This window comes from Macrotis lagotis, chromosome X (assembly GCF_037893015.1).
Source record: "Macrotis lagotis isolate mMagLag1 chromosome X, bilby.v1.9.chrom.fasta, whole genome shotgun sequence".
In the NCBI taxonomy this organism is placed as follows: domain Eukaryota; kingdom Metazoa; phylum Chordata; class Mammalia; order Peramelemorphia; family Peramelidae; genus Macrotis; species Macrotis lagotis.
In genome coordinates, this window is record NC_133666.1 from 672848594 (window position 1) to 672860947 (window position 12354).

General features: G+C 51.8%; 1 protein-coding gene across 1 annotated transcript in view; it reads right to left on the reverse strand.

Moving 5' to 3' along the window:
• The window catches only part of NAA25 (N-alpha-acetyltransferase 25, NatB auxiliary subunit), a 35165-nt gene that overhangs the window by 9364 nt on the left and 13447 nt on the right, over positions 1 to 12354 (reverse strand). The window contains exons 8-15 of the mRNA XM_074205759.1: positions 11768 to 11879; positions 11500 to 11589; positions 10973 to 11142; positions 9888 to 10000; positions 6682 to 6889; positions 5475 to 5564; positions 4786 to 4966; positions 3976 to 4075 (exon numbers count right to left, since the gene is read on the reverse strand). Coding sequence (XP_074061860.1) covers positions 3976 to 4075; positions 4786 to 4966; positions 5475 to 5564; positions 6682 to 6889; positions 9888 to 10000; positions 10973 to 11142; positions 11500 to 11589; positions 11768 to 11879 — 1064 coding nt within the window. The remainder of the gene's footprint in view (positions 1 to 3975; positions 4076 to 4785; positions 4967 to 5474; positions 5565 to 6681; positions 6890 to 9887; positions 10001 to 10972; positions 11143 to 11499; positions 11590 to 11767; positions 11880 to 12354) is intronic.

Here is a 12354-nt window from a genome sequence, read left to right on the forward strand (position 1 = left end):
ATATCACAGACCACCAAGATTTAAGCAAGACGCCAAACATTATCAACCACAAAGGCTCGCAGCAACAGCAGTCCTTTCGGAGGACACGAAGGATTAAAGCCCCCAAATTCTGGAAGCATCTAAGTGACATGATGCCGAGGACCCAAGCTGTCTGTGACCTGAAGCCAATGCCCACAGACCCTCGGAGATGCAGCCCAAGAGAGCAGAGGAGGACGGTCACCCTAGGGTAGCAGCCAGAGAAAAATCGTGGCGAACAGAGTTTTGAGGGAGGGAGTGTCCTCAGGACCCAAGAAAGCACCAGCCTCCAAAAACCTCCACAAAGAGCCAATATCTGCCAAAAAACGACACGCTGCTGCCTGCCTGCCTGCCAGTCACAAGCTCTCTACACCAGTTTCTTTCCTGCCAGCCTCCCTCGGCTTCCTCGTCCCATCTCCATTACATCCGGACTATTTGCATGATAGGAAAATAGGGTAAGAGTCAACAACATACCCTCTGATAAACAGCCTCGCAGGGTTCATTTCAGGCCGCGGGACTGCGCCAGGGGCGCTAATTCAACTGCACTCGATGCGGCTTTTAAACCCCCACGGGACACCTCGGTGAGCTGTTTGCCTGCAGTATCTGGAGAAATTAAAGACGGACGGACACAAGAAAATTAACAAGATTACTTGTGATCCTGTGGGCTTAGGGAAGGACTACCTGAACCTCCTCACGTAACCTCTTTCCAGGGCAGGAGTGCCCACCGAGGGCTCAGGCTACTCTCCCCAGAGGCACAGGGGCCGTGGCCTGGGTGAGTGGGCAGGGGAGAGCGGGCTTTCAGGAGCCAGGGGGAGGCCGCAGTGGCTTTGGGAGCAGACTGATGGCTCAATACACCCACCCACCCCAAGCTAACTAAATCCTTCAGACATGAGGCACTTCTCATTTCTGGTGGCCCAAGTGTAAATGCAAGGGGAAAAAAAATGAAAGGACTCTGCTAGAAGGGCAACTGAAGCCCCCTGCCTTGTCTTGCCAAAAGACAGATGGTCCTCTTTTAAGTCTGCTTGTGCCCCAGCCCCCTGGAGGGGGATCAGGAAAATGAGGGAAGGAGAGTGTCCAAGGGAGGAGAGGAGTCAGCCAGGGCCAGCTCAGAGACTGCAGGCAAGAGGGCTCTGCTGGCGATCACAAGAGGCTGTCCGGGAGCCGTCTGTATTTATTTCTACATCACCGAGGAGATTTGGGTCCCCTTTGGACTTCTGAAATGAACCCTGATCACTGTAAAAAGGGCAGGAGAGACACAGATGCAAAGAATCACACCTATTCTGTGATGCCAACCTAACGGTGCTGATGGTTTAAAAGAGCAGATTCCAAAGTCCGGAAAAGTCATTTCTAGCAGCTTTAGGAATCTAAGAGCAGTCATTCGTTCAGAGGGAAGACCTCATTCAGAACCCATCAGTCTCCTAACTAGGAAGAGTTAAAACCTGTGTTTGGTCATTTTTTTCTCTCCTAGGAGCTGTGACACATTTATTTCAAAGCAATTCAAACTGAATGGTCACTTAGGGAAATGGAAGTGCTGCTGGGGGGAAGTACAATGAACAGACAGACAGACACATGGACAGACACACACACACACACACAGATACATTGCCCTGAATCTCCAGAACATGGCCTGCCTGCAGAATACCCTAAAATGTCCCTCTCCTCTCCAAAGAAAGCTTGGAAGAAGCCCACTGCAGAGAAGACAGTAGCTGGTCCCCTCTCAGGCCATCTGCCAGTTCTCATTGAGCATTTGTCACAAGCTAAGTAAGCTCCAGCCGACATCCCAGTGGACTCATCTCCATGCAGAATCCTTGCCTTGGGCCAGAAGACCCAGGGGCCCACAGTGCAGGGTTGTCCCCAGGAGAGGCATCCTCTGGTCCAGCCACTGCCTTCCATGGCTCTGCTGTCATCCACAGGCGTGGGCCTTTTCTCTAGGTCCATGAGGGGGAGTACCTTGATGACAAGGGAATAAACTGGATCTTCTTGATAGAAAATATTAAAAATAAATCAACTTTAGGAGAAGTCCTGGTTCCTGCTTCCACAGAAAGCTAAAGGACTGAGTTGTTGCCATTTCCAGTTTGCAAGGTCATTAACCTTCAGACCAATGAAGTATTCTACCACAAGCCACCATCAGCCAAATAGCAAACAGAGAGAGAACAAATCATTCAGAGCCATCATCCAAACTGGAAGTATCTCCTCCTTGGGCGGTGTCCTAAGCCTTCTTCTTCCCTCCAATATTCCCTCAGCTCTGGACAACTTCAAGACCATCACTGATGACTTCAGACATATTTCAAGAGCAGAGAACCACCTTTATAAACATGTAACGAAGCCTCCTCAATGCCCACTGACCAAACAAATTCACTTCTTTGTAAAGACAGGGCCTTCAAAGAACCCAGCATGCTCAAAGACAAGGAAACAGGGCTGAATTCACCCCCTTAGATTCCTACAAACCAGAAAACCCCCCAAGATGACGACTGAAGTCAAGGTGTCTCCAGTGAAAGCAATCATTTCTTCAGTCATTGCCACATTTGGCTGGAAAGTAGAAACCAGTAGGACATTTTGATTTTCTTCCAAAGAACTTGGTTTGTTGTATTTTAAAACATAATGAAATGTTTTCTTGCAAATGATCTGTGACAAGCAGAGAAACTTGAAAAAGAGAAAAGCATGGAGCCCAATGCTAGGGTAGGTAATCCTGGAAGCCAATTTCCTTGAAATACAGGGTGGAATGCCCCCCACCCCAAATACTGTCACCCATATTCCTAGCAAGGGGAAGGGTCTGCTCTTCTTCTCCTTCACTGTCAGGTACTGCCCTACACAAACGGAGTCAGCACCAGGCATACCCGGCACTGTCCATCAAGGCCATCTCCCTAATACCTGCTCACTGAGCCCTGACAAGCTGGGAACCACAGGAGCAGTCCCAGTGGGTGCTCATGGAACGGAGATCTTCTCCCCTCCATCCTACCAGCCGGCTGCTCAGAAAGATCACTGCCCCCCTCCCCCCAAAGCATCACCCACCAGAACATGGACAAATGTTGCTTTGAACATTTCATCTCATTTTGTCACTGACAACATTCGCCACGAACAACATTCAGCATTTATTAATCGCCTTTGTGCACCAGTCCCTGTGCTAACAGCTGAGTCAGTTTCTGGAAGTTGGGCAGAGTCCAAGGTTCAAGCACAACAGAGGAAATACATGGGCACCATGCAAACCGAGGCCTAGGAACTCAAGAGGCTCAGAGTCACTGCCCAGCACACGGCTGGTGAGGACAAGCCTCCTTTCTCTCTAGGACCGGGATCAATGGCGTGTAATCCCAGTGACTTCCAAAGGGAGTGGAGGAGAGACATCCCCAGGCCCTGGTTTGGGGGGGCTCCTTCCTTTCTTAACAAACAGCAGAGCCTGGCGTGGCTCATGGTTTTCACACAGAGACCTTGAATCCCAGTTGTCCAGAAACTCAGTCGGCCTCTGATGCGTGGCCAGCACCCAATTTGGTGAGTGGTGCAAGTCTGCTCAGCTTGGTCAGACGAAATGAGAAAAAGGAAGCCCGTCCTTGCGGTCTGTGACATTCTGCTTCGTGTCCAGTGATATACCAGTGGAGGACAATGAATGACAGATTCAGGCCTGAAAGGTGCACAGGCTGTGGAGCTCCTTGCCATACCCTCAGAGAGCACAAGCCTGCAGTGCTGGTTTATCACTATGTCTCTGTGTCCTATGTCAGCACCAGTGCTGACCGTGCCAGGTTCTAAGAATGTGACCAGAGATGCCTGTTTGCCCCCTCAGAGTGTTAACAGGCTGCACAGGCTTGGCCCCGGGAGGAGGAGCCTCCCAAGAGCCTTCTCAAACCTGGTGTGTTCCTGTGGCCCTTCAGGGGTGGCCTTCAAGGTCCCTCCCAACTTGGGCAATTCTGTTCTAACTAGAGTCGGGGCATTCATTTGTTGAGACCACACAAAAGAGGTTTCACTTACATCTTTCTGGTTGGAGTGGAAAAACCTGAGTGCAAAGTTACAGGACTGGGAGGCAGCAGCATATTGACCTAGAGGTTCCGCATAGCGGGTCAGAAGGTAGCTGGAAGGAAGAGCACAGGCAGGTTAGGACTGCGCATCCCTGGGGGCAGCCGAGGTCGCCTGCCAGGCTAAAGAAAGGAGAGGCAGTGATCCTCAGAGCCCTGAGCTACACTCTCCACCTAGGATTGTCAATGACCTTTTAATTCTCATTAAAACCCAAAGCCTTCTCCACTTACTGTGACAAACCACTTGGGATTCAGGGGTGCCCCCACCCCAAATACTAGATTCTTCTCTAATGGATACTGCCCTACACAAAAAGAGTTGGGACAAAACACAAATTTTATAGGCTGGGTTCACAGAGGCAGAAAATAGATACTAAAAGATCTTTCATAAAAAAAAAAAAAGAGGTGGCCAGATGAGGCACCACCTTCAACTCCAGGGAAAAATTAAAGACTTCCCAGCAGTAAGGACTCATTGAGTCAGCCACAAATATGCCCTAGCCCCCAACCTCTGGACAAGGGGCACTGGTCCAGGCCAAGCTCATGGACCACTGGCAGGTACCCATGTCCCATGTCATGATGGGCTCAGAGCTCAAAGGGAACTCAGGTACCATTCAGCTCATCACAGTGGAAGCCAAGGCGGTGGCCCTCTGCAGACCCCCGGTCTTGGCGCTCTAAAGTTCCCTAAATCCACTCCCAGAGGATGGCACTTTGCCAGGCCCTAGAGGCGGGGAGCCAAGGGAGGGCAGCATTCTGAGTATATACTACCCACCCGATGGTGTCATGTTGGATGTGCTTGGCATCGAGGCTGGAGTACAGGTCCACCACGGGCTCAAAGGCCCCAAGCAAGCAGTAGATTCGGACAAGCAGCAATTTGAACTGGGCATTGGAAGGACTATGGGCTAAGCCCTCTTCTAGTAACGTCAAGGCCTGCCACGCAGCCCTCTCCTCACCTGGGAGTTTAAGAAAAAGGCAAATTATCCAACAATGCTGGCAGAAAAATGAAGAAAAATCATCAAGGTGAACAAAGGTTCTGGGCTGCACATCTGTGGCCAGTCAGGGAATTCCCCCAAGATCTGGGGTCTTGACAGGGGTCACCTCAAGGCTGCTGTTCCTGGGTCTTGGTCTTACAGGGAAATACTATAGGAAGGGGCTTCACCTCCTAGAGGTGCAGCTGAGGGCGATTGGGGGGGGGGGGGAGGCAGCAAGGAGAGCTGGTTAGTGCCAATCCCAGGTTTGACCTGGGAAGTGTCTCAATCTAACACTCAAGTTAAGGCCAAGTCACCTTTTAGAAATGGGTGAACAGATGAAGGGAGCCCCAGAAATGGAGCCCAGAATGATGACTCCCCTACAAGGGCCCTTCTATCAGATGCTCAATATGGTGGTCATCTGGCCAGAGGGACCTGAGGACTTGGGAGATCTGTCCAAAGGAACTCCCACCCACTCTCGGGGATGGTGTACCTGCTTCTAACCATGTGTCAATGAGCACGTGCACAGCAAGGAGGCAGTAATAGTCGGAAAACTGCAGCTCTGTTTTCAAACAAGATTTTCCTGGAAAGGTAAAAAAAAGCATCATCTCAGGATCAGTCAAAACCCAGGTGTCCCAAGTGCTGCCTCCACACCTCCATGTAGTCACTGTGTTCAGAGCCTGTTCATGCCACCTGAGCCTCACACAACATTCTCCAATGACATTTTGAACCACAGGCCACTAAGAAGCTCCTAAGGGACCCTCAGCTAAAATATAAAAAAAGTCCTCTCATTAAAAAATGGGGAGGAGGGAGAATGGATGGTGGCATTTCCCCCCTTTTCTCTTTGATTTTTCTCCCCAAGACAATGGGGTTAAATGGCTTGCCCAAGGCCACACAGCTAGGTCATTATTAAGTGTCTGAGGCTGGATTTGAACTCAGGTCCTCCTGACTCCAGGGCTGGTGCTCTATCCACTGCAACACTAGCTGCCCCAACAGTGGGATCTTTCACAACTCCAGGTAGAGGGAGGATTCTTCATGACAAAAGGGAAAGATCACAGATTTGGATTGTACCAGAAACTTTTATGCACAAACAAAATCAATTCAGTTAGATAGAAGAAAATGTAGATTAGCAAAAATATAAATACATACACACACACACACACACACACACACTCATTCAAACATACACATACAGATATGTATGTATACACATGTTTTCTTTCTTTTTTGGCTAGGTAGTGGGGTTGGGTGACTTGCCCAAAGTCACACAGCTAGGTAATTAAGTGTCTGATGCTGGATTTGAACTCAGGTCCTCCTGACTCCAGGGCCGGTGTTCTATCCACAGTGCCAACTAGCTGCAACTTATACGTATGTTTTCAACAAATATTTCTTAATCTAGTATCAGGATACCTAGGAAATTAGCACAAATCCAAGTAATCTAGGGAATTAACACAAATAAGACCAAGAAAAATTGCCCAGTGGCTAACTAGGCAAAGAACAAACTGTTATATGCAGAGAAGGATGCTAATCATCATGTCATTTCATTGATTTAATGGCAAATAAAAACATGGATCAATACAATGAACTCTATGTTCCCCAGTCCATGTCCCATCAGGGTGAACATCCCAAGGAGGACATCCCTGGGACAGTCTCCCCTGATTCCCCTCCTGGACCCAGGAGGCCCCGAGCTTGGCCCTCACCAAATTCAAGTCCGTGCTGATATCTCAGCATCAACTCTCGGACCACCCTCAGCTTCTGGTCCTTATCCATGCCATGATAGAGGCCCAGGAGCCGCATCAGCTGAACCACACACAGGTGCTGCTGCAGACCCTTGATGTCAGCCGGCAGGGCCAGCTTCTCTTCTGTGGGGGTGGACAGCGGCACCTCTCCAAGGAGCTGATTGATAAACTGCCAAGGGAAACAGAGGCACAGCTTGTGAGTCTCCCCGGTCTTCCCAGCCATCTGCCTTCCCTACCCCGGCCTAGTCCTATCTCTCTCAGCTTGGCCAGAGCCCTCTATCTTGCAGCCTCCCAAACTGAATGGGGATGGATTTGAGGGTCATCCCCCCCGCATCCTCTGCCATTGGGCTGCCTTCAATTGACCCCCACTACCACTGGGGAATGTACACATCACCAGGGGTGAGGGTAAGTATTTGCCCATCTTCCAATCACCCATGGCTCTCTGGATGTGGGCAAAGTCCTGTGATCAGGGCTGGAGATGACACAATCTGGCCTTTTCTCCAAGCTCCCAGCTTCTGTGGAATAGGCTAAGGAGGAACTGGGTTTAACCACATTAACTGAAGGAGCAAGATTCTGGACGAATTAAGTGAAGTTTGGAGATCAGCTAAGAATGCAGTTTATTTCAACAAACATTTATTAAAAGCCTTCTGCATGCTCTTTTCACAGTGCCAACAAATTGGAAATTGAGGGGATGTCCATCAACGGGGGGAATGGCTGAACAGACTGTGGTAATATGAAGGTGATGGAGCACGACATGAATGGGTGAACTTCAGAAAAGCCTGGAAAGACTTGCATGAACTGATGCGGCATGAAGGGAGCAGAACCAGCAGACCCAGGAGACATTCCCGTAAAGTCTCCCCCACAGCATTCCCTCTTCATCACCGTCCTTGTCCTCACCCTCCTAGCCGCTAGCCTTCCTAAACCACTTTAAAGTCTCATCTGATCCTCCCCAGAGGCCTATGAGGGGGCTGCTGTAACCACCCCATCTTAGACGAGGCACTCAAGTTGAGGGACGTCCCCGGGATCCCACAGTTCACGTGAGTTGGAGGTTGGTTAGTCTAACCAGCAAATGTTCACTGGGCTTATGTCTTGAGATCTCCGGACATGCAGAGTCCTCTGGCACCGACAATGGCTGTGTGTTCACCTCCTGCTAACAGGCGCCTGGTTGCTCTTCACTCAGCCTCAGGGCCAGGCCCTCCTGGGGTGGCTCCCCCCGCCCCAGACCAGTCACTCACCTTCTTCCTCCCCAAGCTCTGCCCAGCCCTCTGAATGCTGCCCCTGCCCCCCGTGACAGACAGCTCAGTGATGCAAGAGGAGGATGGCCAGGCAAGGAAACCAGTGCTGCCATGCTGGCCAAGACCAGATCTCTGAAGACAAGGACTTTGGCAGCGGTACGAGGACGGAGCAGAGGGGACGAGGACAAGAGCACAAGTTCTTCCCTGGAGTCCATGAACAGTTTTTTGTTTGCTTGTAGTATTTTGATTCCTGCATTTCAATCTAATCAGTTATCCTGTGCTTTTAGAAAAGGAGTCTAAGAAGGAAGGGTACAAGGACTTCCCCAGAACGCCTGGCAAAGTTGGGAGTTGGTGCTGAGCAGGGTGTCCACAAGCAGAGCCACACAGGCAAAACAAGTTGGAACAAGAGAAGAGAGGCAGCCAAGAGCAGCCGCTAGAAAGCAGCTCCGGCCAAGGTTGGCGCAGGGCCTCTGAGGCCAAGGAAAGAGACAGCGGGAACTGCGCACCAAGTGTGTCAATCCAATAAAGGTGGATTAAAGGTCTACAAAGCCCATCACTCCCACGTGCATTAGGCATCCACCGTTTGTACTGTGCTAATGCTAGGGAGACAGAAGCAGAAGACGGCGTCTGCCCTCCAGGAGTCTACAATCTCATCATGGGGGGAGGCAATGTGCACCCTATGGACAGACAAAAAGGAAGCAGCAAACAGAGGGGAGACCCTGGAACTGCAAGGGAGAAGAGTATCTGCTGCCCTGGAGACAAGAAAATGAGAGAGCTCTGGGCGGAGACAGATTCCAAGAGGCAGCAACGCTGCAAGATGCCCTGATGCCCACCGGCCCGAACATCGGCAGAGCACGGGGCTGGCGCTGGCAGCTCTGCACCCTCATTTTATACAGAGGAGCAGCGCAGATGAGCCTGCAGAGCTGCCAGCGCCAGCCCCGTGCTCTGCCGATGTTCACTCCCTCTCTCGAGGGCACTCCTCAGGCCTACACCCCCAGACTGGCCCTCAGTGGCAGGGCCCATAATGAACCCCAGGTCCCAAGGACACTACAGAGGAGGAGGCACGGAGATTTCTGGGGAGCTCTGGGACAGGCAGCTTTTTGTCCAGCAGGAGTGTTCCACTGTTCAGTCTACTGGGGACTGGGGGGTGGAGGAGGGCGCCTCGCTGCAGCAAAGAGAGTTCCCCTGGATCAAGCTTCCTCATTCCCCAGCGTCTGTTTTGAGAGATAATGCTGCCCAGGGTTCAGGGTCTTTACTGTTTCTCAAATGAATCCCTGACTCTGAAAATTGCCTCTCCCAATTACAACTGGAATTGGACAAAACTAAAAAAGCCCTTTCAACATGGTCTTGGTCTTTAAGACTCTTAAGAAGGGTCTCAGAAGAGACCCAGAAGTGTGGGGACCTCCGGGGGTGCTAGAGGTGGTCATGACAGACAAGAAGGTCCAGGGACCAGAGCAGCCTTCAAGTTTGGGACCTCGGGTGAGTCTCTCCTCTGAGCCTCGTGGGCTTGAAGGCAAGCAGGTGAGGTGAGGGAAATAAGTGCAGCCCCTGGGCAGCTTTACCATTATCATCTCATGTCACCTCTGGGGAGGAGCCGCCGTGATCCCTATTTTACAGATGAGGAAACTGAAGTTGATCTCAGGGCAGTGACTTGCCCCGAGTCACCCAGTTAAGAAGCACCTGAGACAGGACACAAACTTGAGCCTTCCTGACTCCAATCCAGCCTCTGTCCCTTCGGTCCCATTGTGGGGTTTCCAGATTAGTCAGTCAAGTGCAGTCTGACTGCTAGGGCTGAACAGGCCCCTTGGGGAGTTCCAAACAAGCAGTCAGCCCCAAAGCTCCAGACCCCAACAGGGGTGGAGCCTTCAAGCTCCTCTTTGTGGCCTGAGACCCTCCCCTGGGGCCGTTGGGACCAGCCCAGCCCACGCTTACCTTTGTACACTGGGAGGCAGGCAGGAGGTCAACAAACACCTTGAGGTCAGTGAAACAGCACGGCTTGTCTCCAAACCTCTTGAAATATTGAAACATTAACTCTTCTGGATCACCTACAAGACACAATCACCAAATTACCAAAGGAGAGAGAACGTCGGAGGGCGTGCCTGTCAGCGCCGGGGGTGTCACACCTGGACGCCTTGTGCCTCCACATGGCGTATGAAGGATGGGTGGGAAGGGTCAAGAGCACAGTCTAGAACAATCAAAAAGGTCTGGTGTGAGGGGAAGGTCTGAACTTGGGGCTCCAGACACCAAGCCCAGCATTCCTTGCCTGGCGCCAACCTGTCTGTCTGTCTCATACTGCAGGACCTCAGAGTCAGGAAGAACCAGACTGGCCGGGGGACCTGGGGTATCCTGACATCCCACCCCACCCCACCCTGTGATGGCACTTCTAGAGGGTGAGTCTCGTGGTTAAGGAGTGACCAATACAATCAGCCCCAGAGAAATGACCCAGGCTTTAAGGAAAAGTCCCCGGCATTACTTTCTGTGAGGTTTCCATAAAGGCTTCACTGTAGTGGGAGGCAACGAGCATGGGGCACCAAAAAGGAAGCATGTGTGTGTGTGTGTGTGTGTGTGTGTGTGTGTGTGTGTGTGCGCGCGCGCACGCGTGTGCGTGTGTCACGACTGATAGAAGAACCCTGAATCTCAAAGTCACTTTTCCGCCCTTTAAAAAGAGAATCATTCTCTGGTGGTGGATTTAGATCGTCAGCTGTGGGGAATCCTGGAACACACTGGCATGTCCAAAATCTGTCTAAGCAGATGGGAGCACCACAGAGCTGCCCCTCCACAGGAACACCACAGAGCTTACCCTCCCCATAGCACCAGAACCACCCTGGTCCCTAAGGGAGCACCACAGAGCTGCCCCCTCCCCATAGCACCAAAGAGCCCCCCTAACAGGAGCCCAGAGAGCTCCCCACCACAGGAGCACCACAAAACCACCCTGGCCCCCATGGGAGCACCCCAGAGCTGCCCCCCCACATCCCTCAGAGCTGACTCCCCCCCACATAGGTCTGACCGCTCCTCACCCAGTTTGTGCTCATCATTATAGCCATGATGCCGTAGGCGCCGGATGAGCTCCAGTTTGGCTAGGTACGGGCCCCGGAGGTGACGGGAGTTCTTTGACTCCTCCAGGATTCTCTCTTCAATGAACTTCACAGCTTCCTCTGCAGAATAATGGACTTCTCCTTCCAGGGAGCTGGAGAGGAAAACAGACAATAGGCTCTTGGGGGACCCCCCGACCCAAAGCTGTACCACCAGGCGGAAAAGCAAGCATCGGACACCAAATGAGAACATGGCCACGGTGGTCTTATTCTTTAACGAGCTTTACTGACAGCTTATAGCTTTACATCACAGTCATTTCTGTGAGGACGCCCCTCAGGGGAATCCCCCCCCCCAGGGGGGTGACAACATCTGACAATGTGAGGGACCTCGGCTTCCACCAGCTCTGAGATGCCCACTCGTGGGAAGTTGGGAAAGAGAAGGTGGGGTCCCAAGTGCAGGCAGTCCCTCCCGTCCAACTGCCCCAGAGAGGGCAGGAAACAAACCAACTTACTGTTCTCCTTCCGCAGGAGGGGTCCAGGCTTCATTGATAAGTTGAAAGACAGAATCAAAGTAAGTCAGATAGAACTGCCAGTCATCTGAGCTAAAGGCAGAAAAGACCAAAAAAATAGGGGCCGTTAAGGGGAGCAGGAAATGCCCTCCCTGGCCTCAGATGCAGGAACCTCTGCCCTGGTCCAGGTCAGGTTGCAGGCTCCAGGGCGGTGCTGCCCAGCCCACTGCCCCTCTTCCCCACCTCCTCGCCGTGCCAAGCGTAGACTCACTTCTTTAACAAAAGCCTCCTGGACAGGGCGTTGCACTCAGGCCAGCGGCTCAGCTTCTTGTACATGGCCATACACTTGTTCTCTCTGCTCTGCAGCTCACTGGTTAGCTTCTCTGCAACAACCAAGGGATTCATTTAATTGGGTTCCTTTGCTAAGAGGTGATCCCCAAAACCAACAAGCCCACTGTGAGGAGGGTGATGGGGGGGCCTCCTGGAGGACCCCTGGAGGACAACCCAGTTTCCTCACAAGAGGCCCAGGATGGCAGCCAGAAGAGGAGGAGGAGGTGGGTGGGAAAGAATGAAGGATGAAGAGGTGGGGGACAAGAGGGAAAAACACCAAGTGCCAGGGCTGAACCTGGGGGGCCAAGAAGGCCCAAGCTCTGGTCCTGCTGACCTTGGCAAGGGAGTGCCAGGAGGCTTTTTGTGCCGGGCACTAAATCACAGGATTCACAGCAAGAAAACCCTTGGAAACCCTCAACTGGCCCCCGCGTAAAAGGAGCTCCTTCTAACACCCACAATATGTGGCAGATAGCTGCATGGCCAAGACTGTATTTTATTTTCCACTGACTAGGAAAACAAATGATGAAA